Source organism: Platalea leucorodia, assembly GCF_965183815.1.
Source record: "Platalea leucorodia genome assembly, chromosome: 2".
Lineage (NCBI taxonomy): Eukaryota > Metazoa > Chordata > Aves > Pelecaniformes > Threskiornithidae > Platalea > Platalea leucorodia.
Genome location: NC_138824.1, coordinates 68,105,667 through 68,130,700, shown reverse-complemented (window position 1 = coordinate 68,130,700; position 25,034 = coordinate 68,105,667). Strand labels below are relative to the sequence as shown.

Below are 25,034 nucleotides of genomic sequence, written 5' to 3'. Positions count from 1 at the left end.
TTGCCCCAAGTTAGGAGGGTTCAGGATGTCCTGCGACATCGTGGAGGCTTGGGGAGCACAGAGTGTCACCTGTAAGAGAGGGCTGTCAGAGTTGCAAAGTAACCTCTATTAACCAAGCTGTCTGTCTGGAGAAAAAATTCAAGTGAACCTTCGAGCACACAAGCCCATCTTCAGGTGTTTTTCAGCAATAATGTGTATTATTCAGTTAAATGCTAACATTAGGTGAGAATTAGAGCTATTCTTCAAGGGATTTGTATGGGAGTTTAGAAGCTTTATTGAAATCTGAATTTGGCTTGTACTTCATCCAAAGGTGTAAAAAACTTAGCACTTTATACATGAGCTACTAATAAGAGACTTACTCCTACACAGCCGAGATCTTCAGATGTTTTCCTCTGCAGACACCTAAGTTCACCCCAGACTTTTCAAAGCACATCTTCATGCGTCCTTTTTGTCATCTTTTGATTTCAAGTGGCTGCATGGCTTGACCTTCACAGTGTGTGTACTAACTTTTTAAAATGTGTCTTACACTGAATTGCCAGGGCCTGCTCCTCTTGCGTGGGGGTGAAGGCATCCTTCCCTGGCGCGCCAGGGCAGAACTCGTCCCAGTGAAGCTGGGTGGGTTGTGGTCAGTGGAGAAATGAGCTGGGCACTGGGCTGCGCCTGCACGCCTGGTGTCAGACTGCTAAACTGTAGTCAGCTGAATCCCATCCAGGGAGTAAATGTCCTTTTACAAGCACTGTACATCTGAACTCTTAATATGTCTTTAAGAATGCAGGATGTATGTGACTGTGTATAAAAGCTCTACATCTTATTATTTATATTTTGAGCTTAAGAGAGGTACACCTATAAAGTTAGTCATTTTGCTAAGGGGTTTATAACCTTTGGCTTTGTCTAACACCAAGGCTGTGATGGTTTAATGATAATATTATTCAGACCCTTTGCCTGTGATTATTCTGGTGAAGTTAATTCCCACATAGAAACATTTATGATGGCATACTATAATCTTTGCTACAGATTATCTATGTGTAACCAGTTCAGCTTGGAAAAAAATATTGCATCTGTAACTGAAATTAATCTGCATGTAAATCAGACTTAAGTCTCTTCAGATTTTGAAGCCAGACTCTGCAATATGCTTTGCAGAAGGGAGGAGCAGATAGGACTGACCTTAGCTGCGTTCCTCAGTAAACAGTCATGGGCAAACAGATTAGACAAAACTGTCTTTGAAGTGATGGAAAAAGAATAGATTAGTTTGGTAGAAGCTAGGGTTTAAGCAGAATTATTAAAAAAAAAAATAATCTACAAATTATTACGTATTGAGTTTCACTGTAGAATCATAGAATCATAGAATCGTTAAGGTTGGAAAAGACCTTTAAGATCGAGTCCAACCGTTAACCTAGCACTGCCAAGTTCACCACTAAACCATGTCCTTGAGCACCATGTCTACCCGTCTTTTAAATACCTCCAGGGATGGGGACTCAACCACTTCCCTGGGCAGCCTGTTCCAGTGCCTGACTAACCTTTCTGTGAAGGGTACATCTTGTTTTCCTGTGAATTCTTCATTCTGAAGCTCTCCTTTAGCACAATGCCACCATGCTTTTTTCTTACCAAAAAAAGTGCAGCTATTTGCCTTTTCAGTCCTACAATTAGCGACTGAGAAATGCTCAGCATCATATTTTTTAATCAGTTGTTACTTCATTTATGCTTTGTTCCACTAAACTTTTAACTCTGTGCCTTTAAACACAATTATGAGTAAATTTAAGTATATTGGCGGTTAGTCCCAGTTAGTTTCCTTCTATAAGCTGCAACCAGAATTGGACAGGGGGTAATTTTTTTTCAAAATGGTAGAAAGAGGATTTCAAATGTTCTTTCTCTTAGATATGCTAGCTGAGGCTCCTACCAATCTAAACTACCACATACCTCCTAAATGGGGGAAAAAGCAGAAAGCATCAGCGTTTCAGATTGTCACTGACCAAACAGTAGAAGGTCTGCAAAGTGTACATAATTTACTCATTGGAAGAGAAAATAAAGACAGACTGTATACATCAGAGTTCAAAATCACTGAGACATATTTAGCACAGTGAGTTTGTGAAAGTAGGGAAATAGCAAGAAGAAATACTTGCTATAAACGTTCACCATGACGCAAAGGTATGATTAAAAAAAATGCAAACAATCTCTGTGTCTTCAGTAAACTCTGAACTCTCATTTTTTTCCAGTTGGTTAACACATCTTTTCCTACAAAACCGTTTTGAAAAAGCAGTGGTTAGGAGTAATATAGAAGATGCTCCATTTTAAAATGTGTGTAATCATTCTAAGAGTACACAACTCATGAAAGACAAGTTTTCATATTTTTTAGTTCAGCAAACTGTGGGTATCATGCATTTTGTACCAAGGAAGGGAAATTCCTACATATATATATATACACATTATATATATCCATCTCCGTTTTTATAGAAATATCTGTGCAGAATTTGCCTGCAACCGTGCGGAAGGCTGGCAAAGCAGTTACGTGTCGACATTAAGCACTCTGCTATTGCTTCACAACACACACACAGAGAGCGTATTCACTGCATGCGGGTATACAAATTCATGTCTGTGGTGAGAGAGAGATGTGAAGCTTTGGGTGTTTGGCTGCTTTATAAATAATGAAGGAGAACATCTGTCCACTGGTAAATGTGGGAGAAGTGAAATTGGTATCACAGCTCTGCCAGCCTTTGTAAGCACATGAGTGCTTCAGGGGCTGCACTTGAAAATAGTTTTTCTGGGTAAAGAAATACTTTCTCCTTCTCCTAAAATTTTTATCGTTCTAATTAAGCTCTAGCCAAGACTAAAGCTTCACTTGGTGTGGATTGACTTAATGTAGAGGAAGATACAGTTCTTCCTCTGGGAAGCTGCTGCAAAAGGTATGTCTTACCATGCATTTTCTCACCTGAGCAACTTTGCTAGAAAGGTGCAAATAGCCTTCTCCATGCTAAACTGTGAGCTAGGGAAAAACTGTTTAGAACAGCTAAGGAAACATCAACAAACTGTTTTTTCTGTTGAAAATCAGAGAGAAAACTGAAAAGACTGAGAAATATTTGTTACGGTTCAGAAAGGGAAGAACTGTTAGTAAATCATGTACCTACTTTTCTACTTTTTGGTCTTGGTATGGAAAAGGTTGTTTTGTTTTTTACCGTTTGTTTTCTTCTCTATTTTCAGAAGGACACCCATTGTCAGAAGAAACAACAGTAGCAGCCCTTTGGTAGAAGGGCTGCCCATTTGCTCTGAAGGAAGAGACCATGCTGAAGCACCTTTTTAAGATACCTTCCATTCAGAGCCACAAAAAAGATCATCTAACATGATCCTGGGTTTAAATAACAAAGATGAATTTGAGGTGATTGTTTGCTTGGTTCTTCTGCCCTGGAGTTAGCTGGAGAGCTGACCACTGGAAAGGCACAGTGCAGGGAAATACTCCTGTGCTGAAATACAGTATTTCACACCTGTGTAACCATCTAAGAGGTATCTCAGCTGAGTGAAGGTCTCAAAACTCCTGAGATGATTTGACCTGTGATGGAGGGACGCTTCTGGGAAACTGCTGGAGAACTTCAGCACAGGGCACCTGGCATCTTTGCCCTCACCAATCCGTGTCAAAGTCCGAAATGAACCACACTTGGACATACAACTTGAGCTTTGGTGCACCTACAGATCCTGTTGAGCCAAGAGCCGGACTCTCACGAAATGGGCACACAGTAGTGGCTGTTTTTCTTGGATTTATCTTGTTTTTTGGTTTCTTGAATAACTTGATTGTCCTCATCCTCTTCTGCAAGTTTAAAACCCTCCGTAACCCAGTCAACATGCTCCTCCTGAACATCAGTATCAGCGACATGTTAGTGTGCATCTCAGGCACTACCCTCAGTTTCGCATCTAACATCCATGGCAAATGGATTGGAGGGGAGCATGGTTGTAGGTGGTATGGCTTTGTCAATTCCTGCTTTGGTAAGAGTTCAGTGATAGTTCTCTTATTCTTTTTAACACTGGTGCATGAAGCAACTTGATTAGTGAGGTCACTGCTGCTCTATGGTGAACAGAAGGATGCTTTGATTGCCTTGTTATGGTCAAATACAAGTGAAATGCATGGTTTAAAACATTTTAACAAAAGACTTCATGACAGAGTAGCACAAATCTGATAAATATTTCCTCACATATCCCATTTTTGAAATTACTTGTTTTTAAGAGCTAAAAATGGCATCTAGAAAGGGGCAAGCCACTGAAGGAGTTTGACTAAGTGTATGAACATATGTAATGCTTCCCTGTTTTTCAGGAAAATCTGTGCCAATGCTGAACTACAGACCCCTCAGTGCTGCTTCTGTCATGAACAAAGCCTCCTGAAAGTATTCCATTTACCATTTGTAATTATCTATCAATCTATAATATGAATTCCCTCATGTCCCAGATAATGACAGTTTTCATCATTAGATGCTTTCTGTTCTTGCCTGAAGCAAAACCTTTATTTTAAAATTACATGCTTGCAGATTCAATAGCAAATTAAGTCACAGGAATAGATCTGTCGGAAATCGTGAGTGTGCATCAAAGCCACGGTAAAACAATGTTCAGCGTTCTTCTCCTGTCCAGATAAAACTTTTCCTGTAACCAGCTTTTGCACCGCTAGGTTTAAGTGTTTTAACTGAAAATTATTTTAATTACTAAAAAAAGATAAAGGAAAAAGCACAGTCAGAGGGCAGCCTTCATCCATCAAAGGTGGCTTGTCACTTTAAGAATTACATTACCAAGCAGTGACCCTTTCTGCATTCATTCCTACGTTCAAAAAAAGTTTCACCAAAGCATAAACTGGCCTGTGGGTGCACATCTAGACGTGATCCTTATCTCACCCAGACTGGAGGAGCTGGCACAACTCTTTCTTGCTGTATGTCCTTGCTTTGGTCCCTCCAGGCCACCGGAACAGGACCGAGTGCATCCCTGGCTCTTCTCCCACCCTGGAGTTGCGATGCATCTCGTGCAGGCACTTTGGCCCAAGAAGTGCTCCTGCAGCCCTTGATGTAGAGTCAGGCTGTGGATCCAAACCCACGTTTTCTACCTGAATTACATGGTCTCGCCATTTCCAGTGGTCTCTGGTACCCTTCCCTTCCTCAAAGGCGTGCTCCACTGATGGCAGTTAACTCAGCCTGGCAGCTTCCCCTGGGAAACTGCTGCTTTGCCCAAAGTGAGCTCTCGGGAGTTAACAGTGTTATATAATAGAAAAGCACTGACTTTGGCCATCCAAAAATAGACCCCATTATCAACAATACCTTGGCTTGTTTTGGCAGGCTGTTTTTGGTATGGTCTGTGCAGAGCGGAATGACATATCTTCTCCTTCCACATTTCATTTCCATTCTTGTGAATTTTACGAATTCCAGTATTTCAGCAACTAGTTTTGTCAGGGAGAAAAATTTAGGACTGGTTTTCCTCCATCCTTTGATTTAGTCTCCTTTTTATTATTTAGGAGTGGGATGGGAGAATAGCATTTGAAGGGAGGGGGAAAAAGGTATGTGTTTAAGAGATTAGAAAAAAGTATGTTGAAGGCACCTTTTGAGCCTGCTGGCTTCTGTCAGGATACCTGTGTGTTAGCACCCTGGTAACTGTGGAAGTAAACCAGCAAATGGGTAAGTTTCTTCTGGGGTGACTTGCTTGTGGAAAAATTCTTCTAAGTCAGATCTATATAAATCAGATGGATAGCAGGAGTGCAGATTTTGGTGCTATTGTGACAGCTGTGTACATGTGAGAGTTTCTGGTATAATTCTTAACATTGATTAGATCATCAAGGTACAAGCAAGCAAAGAAAACCCAGAATGCCAAAGGTGACCTCAGCTCCTCTGAGTGGGGTTGGTGCTGTCAGCAGGGTGTCCTGGGCGGCTGAGGCAGCCTAAATGCAGGTAGTTATTGACTTGTGCACATGGAAACTTCTCGTGACAGTGTTAAAAAAAAAAACTCTTGCAATTCTTTTCTCGAAGTCTTGCAGTGCTCACAATGTTTTTTCTTTCACTAGTGTGCATAAAGGGCATACTGAAGAAGTTTGCTTGCAGAGTCATAATTAAAAAATGTTCACTGGAATATAACATGAGTAAAAGCAAATAATAGTAGCATGTTGCCTAACATTTATGTCTCTATGGACAGATTATATCTGCCGATAAATACCATTATTCATCAGGTTTTTTGAATTTTTGTACTCCGAAGTGTGCTAAAAAAGAGCTTGATGGCTTTTCCAGGTCTTTATAGTACTTGAAAACAAAATGCTTAAGTATACAATGTTTTGGGGTTTTTTTGCATTCAGTGTGTGCTATCAGCATCAGAGGCTGAACAACGATCCATTGAATGGAATGGTTAATTTTTTTATGGCTATTGGAAAGTGACATGAGAAAGTTGTGAACTTTTTATTGAGACTTGCAGGTATTATTGCTAAAAGAAAAAACAATTAGCATCTCATTCATTGTAGGATTATTTTCCTTGTCTTCTGTGGATTTGGAAAAATTATATAAAACTTATCAAAGTGATTCAGAAACTCAAGAGGTGGAAAATCAAGTATATTCTGTGTCATAAGCTGGTGGCTTAAGACCTCACTGATTGGTGCAGTGTAGTTACTGAGGATAAGGAAGCTTTTTGTCAGCAAGAGTATTTTTTGACACCTAAGTAGCCCAGTTTTGATCATAGCCTTTGGCCTGATCACTGTGACTACCTTGTGAGTGGCAAAGCTGGTTAGATTTAAAAACATAAATGCAAAAGCCACAATGACTACAAAATACTATATGAGGCTATGGTATAAAAGGAGCATGTAAGAACACACAAATGGCAAAGCTGTATAGGCTGGGAGAAGAACATTTCTTTGTGTTATTTATACTTTCTTGCAATCCCTTAGCTATTCTTAAAAAAAATTATATACTTCCTATTCACTAAAAATTAGCTTACCCTCCTTTGTGCCTCATGTCTGATTTTGGCCTGTCAAGGCTAAGAGGAATGGTCCTAATGCTCGGCGTCCAGAAGAGAGATGTGTAGTAGGAAAGGTAATTAAGAAAAACTGAAGTTTAACATCAAGCTTTGTAAGAATAAACACTTCAATGTTCTTATCTGTTCCTTTTTTCTCATGGGATAGATCCTATCCTACTAGGATAAACATCAGTATAGGGCCAGGATTTTGGATGATGTTACAGTAAGTTCACTGGCTTCAGTAGAATTGCACTCTTGTACCAAATGAAGGTATGTACCTTTCTTTTTAAACTGCAATATTTTCCTAAATCATGAAGAAATTTTAAGTGGGCAACTAATCTTCATGACTTGGTGAGTATTTGATGATGTGTAAAACACACCTAAGCCAACTTCAAACTGTTTAATTTCAAATGCCATTCATTCTTAAAAGGCTTCTGAGAAGGACTGTATTTTAGTGGTTATTTTTTTCCCCTCCCACTTTGTTTTATGATGTTATGAAAGCCTCCTTCTTCCTGTTTAAAACCAAATTGAGAGTGAAGGTATTATCCCCCAGGTCTGTGGTCTGGATGAAACCTGAGCCAGTGAAAGCAGGAAGCTGAGATTTGTTTCAAATGTAAATGCATGCTGCAAGATCACTCTTTTTTCTCTGAAGTGTCTTACCGTTTTTAAAATCACATAACTGTTGCCCTGGGAGGTGATCTGGAAAGCAGATCTGATTCTCCTCCCAGCAATATCGACAGTGCAATGTACATTGATGTCGCTTACTGTGGAATCGAGCTGTAAGTTCTTTACTGGGCAATCCATTGCCTACCCCAGGCACTTAAAAACCACGACCCAAGAACCAGCACCGGGGGGTTGCCATGGGCATAATGGAAAAAAATATGGACAAAGTGTAGGTGTTTGGTTTATTTACTTGCTGCTTTCCACACGTCTGCTTTGTGATTTCAAACCATTGACAGAAAGCAGAATTTTTAGAAGCTAATGGGAAGTGCAGATGCTGATCAATAAGCGTGTGATGGGGATTTTAAGGAGTACATTAAATATCATGAGACCTGCTGCGGAAGCGTAAGAGATGTTGGGTCTTGATCTGGGGGAGCATTAGAAATGCAGCTAGAGGAGGAACAGCATGGGCTGTTCCCAGCGTAAATGATTTGTGGTGCTTGTGCGTGTTTGCAGCTCCGTCAAGTAGGTCACTGCAGTGGAAACTGCACGTCGCTGAGTTGGGGAAATGGATGGCTTTGCTAAATTTGCTCCCATTACCCACCACTTAGCCACGGTTTGACAGGCTCATGGTTATACATTTAAGCAAACATGGAAAGGGACACAGGGACAGGACACATTTTCCCAGCTGAACTCTGACTAAACTTTGCAAGCAAGCTGAAATAAGAACTGTTAAATATATCGTGAAATGATTAAGCATTAGATTTTAAATTAGGAAAATACATTATTTAGTAACACACTCCCATAGACACCATATATACACGAAGTGGTATGCCATCCTAAGATGAATTTTGTCATGCAGCTTTGACCGTCTCACACATAATCTCTCCAGTGCCTTATTAAACACTTCAAATCTCTGGACAGATGAAAACTCTCAGAAACATTTCATCTTTTCCCAAGATACTTGCACTAATGTAGACTTTCCAAACGTGTAGGACAGGCACAATTTGGGCTCAGATGAGTTCATTTTCAGAATCTCTACTTTATGCCATGCCATATCAGGATTAAATATTAAATAGATTACTACAAATGGGAAAGATGAAGCTTTGTCTGGCTCAGGAAGTCCAACACTAGATTCTAATGCTGGAAAAGTTCCAAGGCACATCAGTAGCAAGGATATTCTTGTGACTGTTAGCTCATGTTTTCGGGTGTCTGCTGGTTGTTTTCTCTTCCTCAGCCTTCGTGGTAGTTAAAATACTGGGCAGTTTGCCTGAGAAGTTGATTCCAACATTTCATTTTAAAAACTGAGTTCAGATCAGTGTTGTGCAAGTGAACATCACTATGCAAGAGGACACAGAGATGCCTATGCCATGTGAAAGCTGTGTGATTCGAGGCTGTGTTTTCCCGCACAGTGTCCTGTCTCTCCTGGATTCAGGAGAGGGCTAAGTTCTTAAACCTGTTCTAACTGAAGGCATGTATATGTGTCTTTATGCCCATTGATAAACCAAGGCCCTGTCTAAATGAGGACCTAAATCTTTTCAGAAACTCCATAGTACTCAACTATATGGATAGATAATCTTTTCAGTCACATTAAAGCAGTTACTGATTTATTCCCTTGTAAACTGCCAGAGAACACACTGAATGAGAAATGGAGCTGCTCATGATTTTTGTTTTAAAGTTCAGCTGCCTTGTGGCCTTAAACAAATAGTTTTCTTCTTTTTTTCTTCAGTCTTTTACCTTGATTTTATACGCTGTGGCTTAGACTCACTGCACTAAACTAAGGTACTTAAATGTGGAGTACAGACTTCTAACATATTGGAAACACTTTGCTTACGAGATGCAGTTGAGACCCCAGGTGAAATGAATGTCTCTTTTGTGAGAAGATACATTTATTTCCAGGAATAAAGACATAATCTCCCTTGGCTTGATCCTGCAAGAGCTCAAGTCTGAAGTTTTCTGAGCCCTGATACAGCAAGTATTCATGTCCCAGTGCAAAACCACTCTTAGCAGCTCCTCACCTGCCCACTGAATGTGGATAGCTCCTTTTCCAGTGGGCTTGGGATGGGATTAAAAGTGATATTTCTACAAATAAAGCTGGTAGCAAGCAAAACTAATCAGTAATGTTTAGGAAAATGTAGTTCTGCATCAGACCCCCAAAGTGTTCTCTGTTTGAAGTGTGTAGACTCTGTTATGCCTGCAGTCAACGTGATCCATGCAAGCTTTCCTAGGTAGTTTTTCAGTGTTAGAAATACTCTGCTGGTTCAAAGGGGGCAGGAGGGAAAGGGGGTCTGACTAATGGGAATAGGCCAAAGGTGATTACAGGTCCTTTCTCTAAAAAAGGAGAAATGTTGTCATTACCTAGAGAGCTTTACTTACTGCAATACAGTGTTACAACTCATGGTTTGTCCTGAATTTTTCCACTTAATTTCAAGCACCTGATATGCATTAGATTGGATAGTAAATGGAAACACAAAAGTACGTATTCAGGAGATATGTAATCTGAATTCCTCTTTGGCATCGGGTCTCTAGGGAAACTAAAGTTAGCCTGCTATTCTTTTCATTTAAATAATTAATCAATGAGGTAGTGGTATATTATTAAATACACTTCTGAGGGCCATATTTACATGGAAAAATGAAATGCTGAACCCCTTAGAGACAGATGGGAATCATCTGACTAAAACCAGACGTTTTCCAATCCCCCAGGCTTCCTTTATAATCAATAGAAAACCAAATTTGTACTGCCAGCATGCGAATTGTCTGACGTATTTGAGATGTTCTCTTCACGGTGATACGAGCTGTTGCCTACAAGCACCCCTTTATTTCCACCAGCTATGAAAGGAGCCCAGGCTCAGGGGTAGGTATTTGCTCTGTACCTGTCTGGAGCCATGAGATGACCCTCACAAATAGGGTGTTTATTGCTCCTTTTGTCTTTCTGTCATTTTCTTACTTTTGCTTATAATTCCCTCTCCAGTTCAGTGTCCTTTTCCTGGATCTTGGGTTTATTTCTTAGGTTATTTCTAGTTCCTATAGGCATTAAACACTGTATAATGTTGAAATCATTTGGAATAGTTGTCCAAGAGTGAGTATTTGGAAGACACCTGTTGTGTTTCCATGAAGAGGTGCCCAAGTACTCTTTCAGAACTTGAGAAACCACATTCATCGTGTAGGGAAAATGCTGTCTGCTCTCCCTACAGATAATTTGTAGAGCACAAGTATTGGGCTTTTGTGTGCAATTTAAGTGCTTGAAGCAGGGAGTCAGCTTGGGCAAAAGTTTTGGAAAACCTGATAAAGAAGGAATCAGAATCGTGCAGAGAAAGTGGCAGAAGACCTGATGTGGTGCTTTGAACATTATTCCTGAAGTGAGAGCCTTCACTCTGGTAGGTGGTTTAACACCAGTTTAGGATAAGGGAAGGTTTTCCTTTCATTACGGCAGAGCATCACCTAAGGTCTCATTCAATTTGCCGGTGTTTTTAAGTCGTTGCAGACCATGGGTGTTGATGCTGACTGTGTTAGGTCAGATCCTGTGGTGCGCAGTCACTGTCTGTATTACCAGGCATGGTTGCTTCTCTCTGCCCTGGTCTGGGCAGCCCCAGCTCAGCCCCATCTCCATGCCGTACTGCAGTGGGACTGTCGGCTGCACCAGAACCCCCCACCTTCCCTCCTCCACACTCCTCCCAGCTTTCAGCACAGTGGAAATTCAAGCACATGGCTCAAACAGGAGCTGGAGTGTGCTTTGAACAGGGCGCTGATCCCAGGTGCCCTCAGCATGCACCGGCAGCCATGCGTAGGTTGGGTCATCGTATTTTCCCTTGGCTGCCATCCTTAACATTTTCTGCTGTGTTTTGTTGTATGATAATCTAGAGCCTATTTTCCTAATGCCTGACCAAAAGAAGACAGCAAAAAACATGCAGAGATACCAACAGTGAAGGGTGGACAGCAGCTTGTGTATGTGTCCCTGGAAAGAGGGACAGAAGGACAGAAGAATTCTATAAGGAAATCAATAACTTCTTTGGCGTTTTTGTGCATAGTTGTTAGCTGTCCATTCCCGAAGTCTCTTTCTGTGCATGTGCAAGTGACTACAAATTTCTGCCAATGTTTGATGCTTCCTTATTGAGCAGCCACGCTTGCAGTTCAGTTGCATACTTTTGGTTCTGGGACATCGCTCTACATTATGGCCACATGTTGCAGAATGCTAAGGACTTTATGCAAGGAAGTACACAAATAACATCGCTTTACATAGAGACCTGGAATAGGAGCTTAAAGGCAAAGACCGTGTCGGATTTCTTGCAAAATTATCCTGACGGTGAATCGAGTCTAAAAGGTCATGGCTGTAAGCTGTGTTCAAGCTGATGAAACCACATTTCTGTCAGGGTTCAGTTTAATCATTTGCATTTGCAAGTCCTTTTCCATAATCCTGGGTCACGGCATTAACCCAGGCAACACTATGCCTGATGTCGGTTTTCTATTACCTTAGGAAAAAGCAGAAACCAGCTGTGCCAGCAGTCAGGCCACATACACGTGAAGAAATATGTTCCTAAAATGTAGCTGGGTTTCTGGTCCCTCAGTGGGTAAAATTAAATAAACTAGAGCCCAGTAAATAAGCAATACTCAATCCAAAAAAGTGTATTAGAGGGCAATGGACTTTGCTTGTGAAAGGCTATTAAATCATATTCTATTTAACTATGTGTTTAATAAACTCTAGTAACTCTTAAGACCACCTGTGTGCTGACTCACCTGAACAGAACTCAGTAATATTTTGGAAAACTTTTAATCTTCTCTCGTAGTCCCTGAAGTATACCAGAGAGAGGATATTACCTCTGTCTATTTAAATCCAAGTTATATACCTCATGGCTTTTTCTTAACTGATGACATTCGTTTTCTATGTCCATTTCTTTTTAGAAATCATTTAAGCTGAATGCTACATCTTCCAGTCTAGCAAGCAAGTGAATACTTATAGGCTTTTCAGTGATAAAAGGGATACAGGACCATTGGCATAGTTCCAAATAATGACATAATAATAGGTAATAGCTATCAATTTCATTTTTTCACCTTTTTCTCAGCCATGGCCAATACTTCACACTTAAATTAATCACTAGGGTTTTGTTCATTTGTTTGTTTCTGTTAGTGTGTCTGCCACTTTTCTGATTAGAAATGTTTACTAAGATGAGAAAATAATTTGCAGTAGTTTGTTAAAAGAGCGTGCTGACATGGAAAAATAAGTTTCTTCAAAATCTGGAGCTATCCTGTTTACATTTTTATTTTTCTAGGCATCGACACTAGCTGAGAAACTGTTTCTGAAACCAGTGATTCAGTAAATGTCTAATAAGTTAATAACCTACAGCCTCTATTGATTCACAGACCACTTATTGTTTCTGTTGATTTCACAGCTAACGTGAGTCACTAATTAAATAATCCAAATGCCTCCTATTCCTGGAAGGTTTGTGGGTTTGGTTTTGTTTTGGTTTGATTGGCTTTTTTTAATACTAAGTCAAAATGACCTCTGGCTGCTGTAAATTTCCCTGCAACTGATACAGGCAGGATGAATATTTGATATCTGCAGACACCAAATGCAAGGGAGGACCACTCCAGGTAGCCGCTGCCTCCCTCTGGCATCCCACCATTACTTTTCTGTGCAGAATCCCTGTGCTTTGACTCCTGAGTGGTTTGGGACCTGGTTACCCCTCTCTCCCCCCATGCTGTGCTAGCCCAGTGTGGATCAGGGGAGGCAGATGAGCGAGCGTTCACCCCATAAAAGGGTGAAGCCTCAAGTTCCCTGGGAGTGCCCGACTGCCTTCTCATCTCTCAGTGGTCCAGATGGTAATGCCTCTAATCAAGGTCACCTGGGCACCATCTTTAAAACTGCTGTGTTATAACTGTGCCAGACTTCATGTCCTTCAGCTGAAGGTTTCTCATGCCAGCTATCAGCATCAGGCTCTATTGCTCTGGGCAATTTCAACGAACAACTCTTCCCAAAATGTGGCAAAATTACATAATTTCTCCTGCTTGTGGTTTCTTAAAACCATTTCACAGACAGATGCCAGTATGTTGGAAGTACAGTCTCATTCTATGGCCAGATACAAGCTTTTACTCTTCCTTATGAAAGCATAGCAGCCACAATGCAGAAGACTAGTGACTCACTGGGGTAAGCTGAAAATCTTTACATGTATTCCGTAGTGTTTCATTAGAGGCAGAGGTTCACTGTATGCTAATTTTCTAGTGTTGTTTTTCAATTGTATTTTCTATTCTATTATTTTTCCCTATTGTTTTGTTATTTTTATTGGTTTCACTAATGCAATCCAGAGCAGAAATAGTAGATAACTATGGGAAGAAGGGATGAAAGTGAGCAGGCTTCAGACAAGTAAATAGATGGAAATTGAATTATTTTCATAGAGGCTTATAACAGTAGAAATTTGTTCAGGGCCAAATAACTATCAGAAAAAAAGGGGAGAAAAAAGCAGACTCACTTGTGAAAATTTTTCATAAGGAATAGTTTGATTCTTTTTAAAAATCAACAGCAAGGCAAAACTTTGCTTAGATTAGGACTCTCACAATTTCTAAGATTTAAAACCATTAGTTAATTCACATACATGACATTTTATTCCTTGATATCTAAGTGTTGTCCAAGTCTAGTACAGACCTCTGAGAGAGTACTGAAATAGCACACTAACATCTGGCAAGATTTGCTTTGACCTGAGAAATGGTATGAATTTTACAAAAGCATAGATAATCCCCTTTAACTTGTCCTTATGAAAATTTTAGAACACACAATGGTTGAATATGGTTGAGTCTGCATTCTTAGACTTAATTCTTACATGCATATGAACACTAAAGCATTATTGTTTGCCAAATTTACAGTTTGTTGGTAACTTCTGTTCTGTGTTCAGGCTGTTTATGAAGTTACCAAGGGACCTCTTTACACGGACACGTTTAATCACCCAAATGAAATTATGCAAGCTGCTAGCGCACTGCACAGCAGGCAGCACAGGGCAGAGCATCCTGGAGCAGGGATCTCGCGTGGTGGTCGGCAGCGCTGCCTTCCCCTGCGCTGCGCGGGAAGCTGACGGCCGTCCCCGTGGCTGAGCGGGCTGCCTCGGTGTGAGCTCAGCAGGAGTTAATTAGAAACAGTTCTAGGGTAGGAAGTGATACCGTAGGGGTAAGGAATTACAAATTCTGCCTCTTAATGAAACGGTGGAGTACCTACATGGTATTTGGGTGTGTATTATGTATATATTCTGTACGCTGACTATGGTGCACGAAACAGCTCTTTTCCATGCAAGTCTTTGTAACAAATTCCACCAGTTTGCCTTAATTTATCAAAACTGCCAAATTTTTCTCTGTTTTTGGTCTGCTCAGTTTTCAGAGAAAGAGCATGTGGCAGCGCAAGAGGGCCAAGGGGAAAGAAATATTCATAGTAGATACAAGCAGGTAATGGCCTCTTACTGTGCTGTAATTGTTTCTTCTTATCATTTCAATAACTAAATAATAGTTGTGGCTTGCAAAGGGTTGTGTATATACATAATTAGTATTTGCCATTCAGAAGTATGTTGCCCAGCTATGCTTCTAGAATACTAAAGTTAGGATAACTTTCAGCATCCAATGATATTTTCCCAGTATATAGTCCCAGCAGCCTGTAATGTATGGTGTAGGGACTTCATCCCTGAAGTAGTTCTTTTGAGTCTAATAGGTCTTCCCAGATTTATCTTCCAGGCCCCTTGCTTTCAGGAGCCCTGCAGAATTTTGGTATGCACATTATAACATGTCAAGGAATTCCACTTATTAACTATGTACTATACAAAGAAAAGTACCTTCTCCTGTTTGTTAATTCTGAGTCTGCAACCTGATGCTTTCATTTGAAAACACAGTTCTTGTCTTATGTAAAACGCTAAATAATCTTCCCCCATCCACCTTTTCACGTTTTCTCTTCTTTTCTGTTTTCCTTTTCTAATAAGCCCTGATGTTTGCTTTTCTAAATGCTGCTGAACATTGCTGCTTAGTGGAAGTGGTTTGCATAAAGCTATCTATCATAACTCTCTTTGCAGAGCAGTAAGTCAGTCAGAAACAATCGCTTGTGTATTTAAAGCTAGGACTGTTTTCCTCCGCATATGGCAGTTTACATCAGTATTGCATTTCATCTGCTCAGTGACTCAGTTTCATGCGGTTGTTCTGCAGTACTTCTCAGTCAGCTTTTGTTGATTTTGAATTATTCAGCGTAGTATAATCAGCAAACTTCACTCTCTACCATCTTTTCCAGATCATTTATTAATGTGATGAATAACCCAGCGCCTAGCACAGATCCATAGGGGACTATGCTGGCCATAGTTTCCACTGAGAAGACGAATTATTTTCTCCTGTTCTTTATTTCCTGCCTCTAATCAATTATTTATCCATGTGAATATCTGTTATTGCAAGGCAGCTGTTTGGAAATCCAAGTAGGCTTTATTGAATGTATCATCACCCCTGTCTGCATAGCACTGCCAAGGACCTCTAACAAGTTAGTGAGGGGTGGCTTCCCGCCACAGTAGCCATGCTGGCTTGTCCCAATATGTCATACCTCCTTATACATCCACTACTGTGTTCTCTAGTGCAATTTCCACCAATCTATCCAGGGCTGCCGATTAGACTCATCGGCTGGATGAAATGTACTGCAAAGGATTTCTGACTGCATCAGTTACAAACCATTTCTTAATGGATGTAGCAAAAGTTCTCCTCTTCTGAGGCCCTTCTGAGGGGTTAAGGAATGGAGAATACCACTTCTCACTGCACATCCTTTAGCCAGCAAAGTCGTCTTGGACAGAGGTAGGAGCAACTTTCTCCAGTCTTTCATCCCACCTCCATAGCATGTGGGGTTGCTGGGTTGTAAAACTGCACAAGAAACTCTTGGCCCAAGGGCAGTGTAAAGACTGGTTTACATTTTGACACTGCATTCATATTATCAGATATGACTAGTTATTGACCCATTAATAGCTAGTTATTATAGAAATCAATTTGGCCACTAGACCTTATGACAGAAACTTGACGCAGAAGAATAAATATTTGTAGTGTGTTCCATCTCTAGGAATGGTAACTGCCGAAAAAAGTAGATTATAGAATAATTTCAAAATCTCAAGAAATATACCTTTATTATTAAAAATGAGCAGTTGCAGTCAATGAAAAAGCAGAGGCTCATAGGAGGGAAGTTAGCTAGGTGTGCTGTGGTGGAAGTTCGGCTCCCTGGCTGGCAGATGATAATACACTGTAATTTCGCATCTTTTAGCTTACTTGATGCTATATTCCATATGTAGAAAAACCCTGAGACTGCGTGCTACATATTACATCTGTGCAGATGCTCAGCATGAAGGAAGGTTCTGGGGATCTCTCCCTGTTTGGAAAGCAAAGGAGCAGTCCTGGCAGGAGATGGGGGTCCTGCAGGCCAGCACGGGTGAGGACATGAGGGTGCTGCAGTGAACCTGGCCACCCCGAGAGCATCCTCCTGCTATGCCAGCACTGTACATCCATCTCTGCTTCCCACATGCACACAAGCCCCGAAGATTTCTCCTGAGATGTTGCTGTACAGGAGCTCCATCTAGTGCTGACATTATTTCTTATTCTGATTCCCTAAGGCAGCTGGATAAATACACTGATTCAGCCAATTTAGGAGGCTGAATTTGCAAGTGCTAGCCTGCTTGCCAGAATGCAAAGGGATCCTCCATGACATATGGAAAGTGAGACTGAAATTAATATTCGTTTTTGTTTTTTGTTTTTTTTTTTTTTTTTTGTACTGTGCTGCTATCATTGAGATGCAAAAGGGAATTCTTTGCTATATTTATGCCACTAGGAGTAGTTGTTGGTTGGTTGATGGGTAGGCATATTAATAACATAGCAGAAAAGCATAACACTACTCAGTGATGCACATTAAGTCACAAGATACAGCTAAGAATTAAGATCACCCTTAAAGCACAACATATACACATTTAAAAATTCAGCAAGGGGGGAAAGAAAGAAAAAACCTGATAATTCTTTACTATTGAAAGTAATACATACTGTCTGTATTGAAGATATCACCAAACACAAAAGGAAGGGTGTGTCATACAAAGGATGAAACAGAGAAATGACTGTTGAGAAAAGAGCAGGAAAGATTTACTGAACAGGACAGGTAATGTTTGCTGTCAGATTTGTCCCAGCAGGCTTGGATGCAACAGTGATTTCTTTCAAGCACAGAGTTAAACTGTGACTCCCATTAGAGTTAAGCAGGAAGAGAATTCATTAGGGAAAGGAATGACTGCCTGCTCTAATGCACTCACAACTACAAGTCCTCTAAGCAAAAGAAAACAAATAATTATAAGCATTAGATAAACAGTGATTGGTGTATTTACTTCTATTCAAAGTGTATTGTTGATATTTGAAGTAGCCTGTATTTTGAAAGCCTAGACTGCCAGCATTTAAAAACTGGTTGTAATTGCTAATGTGTAACAAATGATTGTGGGAAATATTTTCTAAATTCCGTATCAGTAGAAGTGCTTTTACTGCCTTAAAAAATCAAAAGGAAATGGTGATCTGATCACTAACACGTGGGAGCATTCACCTAGAATAAGAGTCACCAAGTGCAAGGATATTTGACTGCTTTGACCGTTTATTCTGTTTTGTTATGTAGCTATTTAGTAGGCATATCCAAATACAGCCAATGGTGTTTTGGAAGCACATTCCATTCTCAGCTGCTTCTGCCAGTTATTGAGGCACCCATGCATTCCTCTGCAGTTTGTATCATTTATATTAGCAGTGGACTTATCAGGAGTTGTTATATTCACAGTGTGATTTTGCTGTATCATAAAATGATTTATTGTGATTTGTTTATTTGTTGAAGTGCAGATACTGAGCTGGAAAGTTCAAGCAAGTCAGGCTAGTACTGGTTGGTGGTCCACCAAGGCCAGTGCTCACTTTGTCTATTCATCTTAAGTCTGCAAAGTCTTCTAGGTTCAGCGAGCTTTCTTTTAAACTCTGGAAATGTTTGGAGTCTTCTGCCAAAATCTGTTGGCAGCTGGATTTTGGCCCATAAAATACGTATCTCTTTTTTGTTTGGGAGGTAAAAGGAAAAAGGATAATATTCTGGGGGCTAGCGAGGAAGGAACAGCAGCCACGTATGTCTGCCACTCTCCAGACCGGTTTCCATCCCTTCTGAATATTCATTCATCCTTCTCTTCTCAAAAAGTGAAAAAAAAACCCAAAACCTTGATAAAAATGATTTTGTGAAATTCCACATTCACAATCTCTTACTTCTTTGTCTCTCAGATTTGCTCATTTGAAGCTACTTTCCCACTAGCCCCAGTAGTTGTGGAAGTTGTTAACTAACTTAACTAACTTCACTGTGTTCTGTTAGTTTAGCTGAGTTTGTTTCATTCCGAGCTGCCTATCCCAGATTGTGCAGGCTGATCAACATTCCCATTGCCACTGGTGGCAATTCAATATCATGCAAGAAGAGGAGATGTAACCTGCAGAACCTTACTGGAGACTCTATATGAGACAGGTTTTTCCCTATCTTGACCATAGGAGGGATGGGTGTCTTGTAAGACTTAGAGCTAGAAAGCAAAATGGAATTTTTTTTATTTTTTTTTTTTTAATAATTAACAAGTTCAGTTCTTTCTTCCCCCATGATGCTGTGCCTTAATAGTTCCTGATTTTTTGCAAAAAACCATATGCTGTGAGGACGTCAGTGATCAGGTCAACAAATTGTAGAAATGCTTCCCCCCTTCTGCCTAGTGAGTCAGCTTTTGAAAGTTTCTGCTTTTATCGTTATAATATTCTTACCTCCTCACCTGCAAGGAAGTCTCTGATGGCAGCAACTGCTGTGGTGGAAATTACTGTATTTTTGTGGAAGAAATGCTTTGACTTTAAGGTAAGCAGAGCCTTAGTTTTTTTTTACTTTACTGATAAGTTTTCCTTATCAGTATTAACGTTAACTAGTACATAAAAAATGGAATCAAAGCTGATGATAGAACGGATTGCTCCATGTGCACTCTCATAAAGTCTCTGATGCTGTGGCAGGTGTTCGGTAAGGTACTTTGGCCCAGAGCTGACAGTATTTCGCCTGAAGATTAAGCTACAATTAGGAAGAGAGCTTGTTGTTTTTTTCCTCTTGCTGCTTCCAGACCTCTCTTGTGAATACTAGACTTATAAATTGTATTTCATGCACAGTCCCTGAGGGATGATACTAGGATATGTTTTCAGAAAGGCTTCTAAGGAGGTATAGAAGTGCAAATATGTTGGAAAGGTCATGTCTTTTAAGTTGCTTAAATTGTTTGTTTCATTTCCACATGTGGAGTGTTTTATTTCTGTAGAGAACTAATAGAAAGGCTCTCATTTAAATTCAGGAAAGATATTTCCCTTGAAAACAGCACTGACTCACTGATCAAACTAGTTTTGTGTAACTCAGTAACATATTTATGTAATACCATTCGGCAGCACAGCTTGGAATTAAACTTGAAACCTTAAAACTGAGGTAGTAAGGGCCTTCAGTTGAAGAGGGCTGTTTCTTACTGCTGTTGTTCTGTGTTTACCTTTAAGTCCTTGGGCAAGCACAATGAAAGACGTCAGCCAGAAAAAACAGCAGAATACCTCAGCACAGGATTCCCCAATATTCCCAACTTGGGGTGCATTTAGTCACAAAACCTTTTTCCTCCTTTTACATCTTACTTATCTCCATCTCATAGTGCCACAGAGAATTTTAGCATATTCTCCAGCTAATGGAGCAGCAGATTTATTAGGTGAAAACTGAGGGACTAGCGGGAAGGGAATGCAGCTGTGTTACATACGACACATCATTGCTGAGAAACCTACCTGCTGCTGGCGTTAGGTATTTACCGACACAGCATTTCTAGGTGGAGACCAGAGCATGCTTCTTCCTTCCCTGCAAAAGTCCTTACTGCACTGTGCTCTTTCTTGCTTGCTGCCTCTCCGAGTTCACTGTTCACTGCATGGTGGCCTGGCTTCAACAGGAGGGGTGCAAGGGATGGCTTCTGGTGAGTCCTAGCCTGCCAGCTGCCAGTTCATGCTCCTCTTCCACTCCCAGGTGCGTGATCTCCTTAACCAGGATATTATGTTAAAGCTGCCTCACAGTAATAGGTGATATATACACACATATATATGTATGGAGTCTCATAAATATATGGAGCATCACCATTTTCTCTTCCTTCAGCAACACATTTGAGCAGTGGTGGCCAGAATTGCTGTTGGTTAACCTCTGCTACTGTCAGGTTCCTCTGGGGTTAGCACAGGGTTCGCAGATGGCACGTGGGAACCCCAGCACTTACTATCCCCTTGATTTCCCCCCTGCATTTTGTACATGGCTGGCAGATGGTCTGATGCTTACCTGCAGGGCTGAGCTGGCTCCATGATGCCTTGGGTCTCAGCAGCAGCATGGCCAGGCAGACTCCAGTTCCCTGCCTCGCACCAACCTTGCAGCCAGGTCTCGCCCCAGCTCGGTCTTGGCAGCTGGGTTTGGCTTGGCGGCTGGCTGCAGTGGCGTGGGGAAGTGTAGGGACTTGCCATGGAGTTACTGAGGTTGGTACAGCTGATGTGTGAAGGGAAACGGGTGTAAATGTCAGAAGAAACTGCAGAAGAAGAGTTAGAAGAACAGCTTGTGCAGGTAAAGAAGAAATCTGTTCCCAACTAATAAGAGCAGAGCACAACAGCTTGTAGGTGGAGACCCTGCACTCCACCGAAAGGAGCAGGGCATCAAGGGTACAGCATGTCACACCTGCCATTTCTTTCCCTGGTAGCTCACTGCAAAAAAGATGGTGCTCATGCAGGTGAGTACATTCCAGGCAGATGTACTTTCCACATGAGGAAATGCAAACAGGGAGCAGCAGCCTTGCCTGAGACATACCAAGGTTCCTGTGGGCAGGATTTGTAAGCAATGGACCATGTCATAACAACAGCGGACCGCTAAAGTGTTTGAAAGCTCTATCCAAACCCCAATTTGTTGCCAAGGAGGTACCCATGAGCAACAGGTTTAACAAATTGATAGCTGAACTGCCTTGTTCTCCCTGTTGCACAAAAGAGATTCAGGGCAGACCTCTTGAATGCAGTTGTGCTTGTGGTTGTGAGAGTGTGAGGGGATGAAAGTTGTGAGAGGATGACTGTGAGTGGGTAAAATCAACCTGCATGGAAGTTGGGTGTGATAAAATCATCTTGGCCTTTTGTGACAGCTTGCATTTAGTTTTGATCCATTAATGTCTTGTTGAAGATGGTGCTATTGCATTCCTCCAAGCTCAGTCTGCCAAAGCTTACCTGTGGCTTCTTTTCATTGCACCTGGTCCTTATAACCAGAATGCAATGGAGGATATACATTACATCACGCAACTGTGATGCTCCAGGACTCTAATCAAGTTGTAGGATAATGACCTTCAGTAGCTTTATGAGGGCAAATATACATAAGTTAGTAGCCAAAACATTTACCTAGTGTAGGCTGAATCTCTGGGATTTGCAGTTTTTCATAACCTACAGACCATTGGCAAGCTGCATCCCATTTCCAATTACTACATCAGTGAGCAGTGTAAAACAGCAAAAACTAATGTGAAAATGTAACGCTCTTAGCTGAGACTCGTGGGAACAAAACAGTTATTTGCTGTGTCCTTCACTTAGAGCCATAGTCTGCGCTGTGCTGCCAGGAAGAAATGCACAGATCTTTAAATAAAAGTAAATAATAGATAATGTCTCAGATGGTAGTCCTATAAATGGATGCCTGTCCTGATTTATGACTTGAAATTGAATTTCTTGCACTCTACTCACTGCAACTAATTGCTGTGTAGAAAAGGCTCATGCCTCAGACCCAGCTTGTCTCAAAGTCACTTATTTCCATGGTTAATTTTTGCATAATTATTTGTTCCTCTAATGCAATCTGCAGTGGATTTTTATGTCATCTTTCAGTACTGTTCAGTGGGAACCTCAGCTTTGTTCACGTATATGCATGAAATGTTGGGAGAACAAATTACATTTCTCACTGTGATTGACTCCTGTGGAGTTATTTGGCTAGGTACCAGCTTGAGGCCCTAAATATTTGTTGGAGGAAAATTCTATTTAGATGTGCAATTCCTGAACCTAATCTTGTTGCAATTTTAGAAAACGTTACTCATTTGAAATTAATGTACTCGGTCTACCCAGTCATAAATGTTGCTGCAAAATACGAATGAAATGTTGGCATAAAGCATTGTGATTAGCTTTAAAATTACAATTATTTTCTTCTTTTTATAACTTACATTAATTTTTTAAATTTGTTTTCTGGTTATTAAGGCTATGGAGATTACATTCAAGTCTTTTCCTCAGCCATAATTCTAAAGTATTTAATTGCTTTTTGTTTTAAAGCTGAGATTCTCACTAATTCCTATGACTGCAATAGATAGGGCGTGAAATAGAATACCAGATAACTGCAGGATTTCTGACAAAGGCCACAACAGTTAAGTGCATATGACATTAAGAAAACTCTGATATACAAAAATAGGAGGCACAATGAAAAGTGAGAAACTTTATTCTTCTTTATCCAAACCTGATTACAAGAAGGGCATGAGGGAAAACCGAGGAAGCTATGGACCTGTGAGTCTAACCTCAGTACCTGGAAAAAATATGGAGATCATACTAGGTGCTATTGAAAGGCATGTAAAGGGCAAGGCAATCATCAGATTTTTGCTGGAAGCTCATTCGCTAACAAACCTGATCCCCGTTTTTTACTTCTACCCAGTGTCAACCTAAATACTGATGCAAAACCTGGTTTTGCCTTTGTTATGAAATGATGTTGTTTCAGTGCAACAAATCAGGCCTGTGTATCTGCTATAATTGATCAAATGATAGTGGTATCTTCCCAGGATTCAGCTATTGAACTGATAAAGGAGTGAGATTAAAAAAAAATTACTTTTTTTAAATTAAAAAGCTGAGGATATTCTTAGCGAACAGAGACATTGGAGCTGATAATCTACCACAATATTGGAATAGGGTTATTTCTTGATGTGCATCCTATATTGGTTTTGTCCAGTCTTGGCTTCTGTCTTTAAGGTTCATGTACCTTTCATCAGCAAGGTTGGGTGGAGCTGCAGTGTTGGGGCGTAGAGGGTCCGGGCACATCTTGTGACGTTGTGTACACTGTGCAAAGTCACACTAAGTAGACTGAGAGAGGGTTGCCATGGCCTCTGTTGTTTTTGCTTCTTCCTCACCTGGGTAATAGGTGTTTTCATTACTTGCAGCCAATTCAATTGAATGTATCTATCTCACTGTTGGGAAAAAAGTTTAATTCTTTTTTATGGCTCTTAATTTCATCATTTTCTGTCTTTCAAAGCACCAGTGTCATTCTTTCAAAGTATTTGTAATTTTTCTAAGTAGTTAACCTGGTTTAGTATATTTTAACCACATGAGCCACACTGAATTCTTTTAACTTTTAATATCTGTTATGAACTACCCCTTTAGTGCTTTCCTCTTTTTCCCTTGTTGTTTTGAAAGCATTAGAAGTCAATGCACTGTGGTGTTAATTTCAGTGATATTTAATAGTTCAGGTATAGCACAGACCTTAAAGTCTTACTATGACAAAAGGAAAAAGATAAATATTGATTTTCTTTCTGAACTTTTGTGGTTTGAGATTCCTTATATGACAGTTCTTGTCGTCCAGAGAAAAATGTAGTTTGCGTCATGTCAGTGGAACTCAATAATAAAAGGTGAGTAAAGATGAAATGGCTCCTGCCGAGGTGTGTAATTAAGAGTCTCCAATCTTCTTCTGTGTAGAGAAGAAAAATGATTTGCTATAATTTAATGGAAACTTCTGCGGTTTTGTCTGATTGCTAATAGTTGATTTATTTTTTACTGACATCGCCATGGTCCTAATTTAATAACGAGCATTAATTCTATGCCAGTTAAAGACAGGGCTCTTCTTTGGCTCAAAGCAAGCAATACTGCATTCATGGCCAGTTATCTTCAGATCTGCTCCGTAAAGCTGTCCATCATAAATAGCAGCATGAGAAAAGCTGAGCATCTTTCTCATATTAAGCAGTAGGCAAGAATGTAAAGTGTAAACGAGTGCTGTGAATTGTGATAATATAAACCATGAGAAGCTGTTGGGCAGTAGCGCAGCCACAGGGACGAGCAGGCAGAGCTGGCAGCCAGGCTTGACTTGAGAGCCCAATGGCTGCAGCAGCCATCCAGGAAGCAGGGCCCTGAGCTAGGGAAGTCCGAATACCCCATCTGGGTTTTATAGGCAACACCGCACCCGCAGGACTGTAAGATATTCTCAACAAAAGTATGTCTCACCTGCCATCTCATCAAAATAGGGACATTGTTCCCTCAGTTGCCGTCGGAGGGAAAGCAAGAATAGCATAACCTTGCTGTGGAGCACTCAACTGGGAGGGGAGAGATTTCTTGTTCCCAAGGCTGTTTTCCCTTAGTCCACGATGGTCTAATCTGAAATG

General features: G+C 40.6%; 1 protein-coding gene across 1 annotated transcript in view; it reads left to right on the top strand.

Annotated features, from left to right (window-relative positions):
* Positions 1 to 3,635: 3,635 nt before the first annotated feature.
* The window catches only part of LOC309600996 (pinopsin-like), a gene marked incomplete at both ends in the record, with an annotated part of 86,016 nt that continues 64,617 nt past the window's right edge, over positions 3,636 to 25,034 (top strand). Inside the window, one exon of the mRNA XM_082333737.1 lies at positions 3,636 to 3,972. Within this exon, the coding sequence (XP_082189863.1) occupies positions 3,636 to 3,972 (337 nt within the window). The remainder of the gene's footprint in view (positions 3,973 to 25,034) is intronic.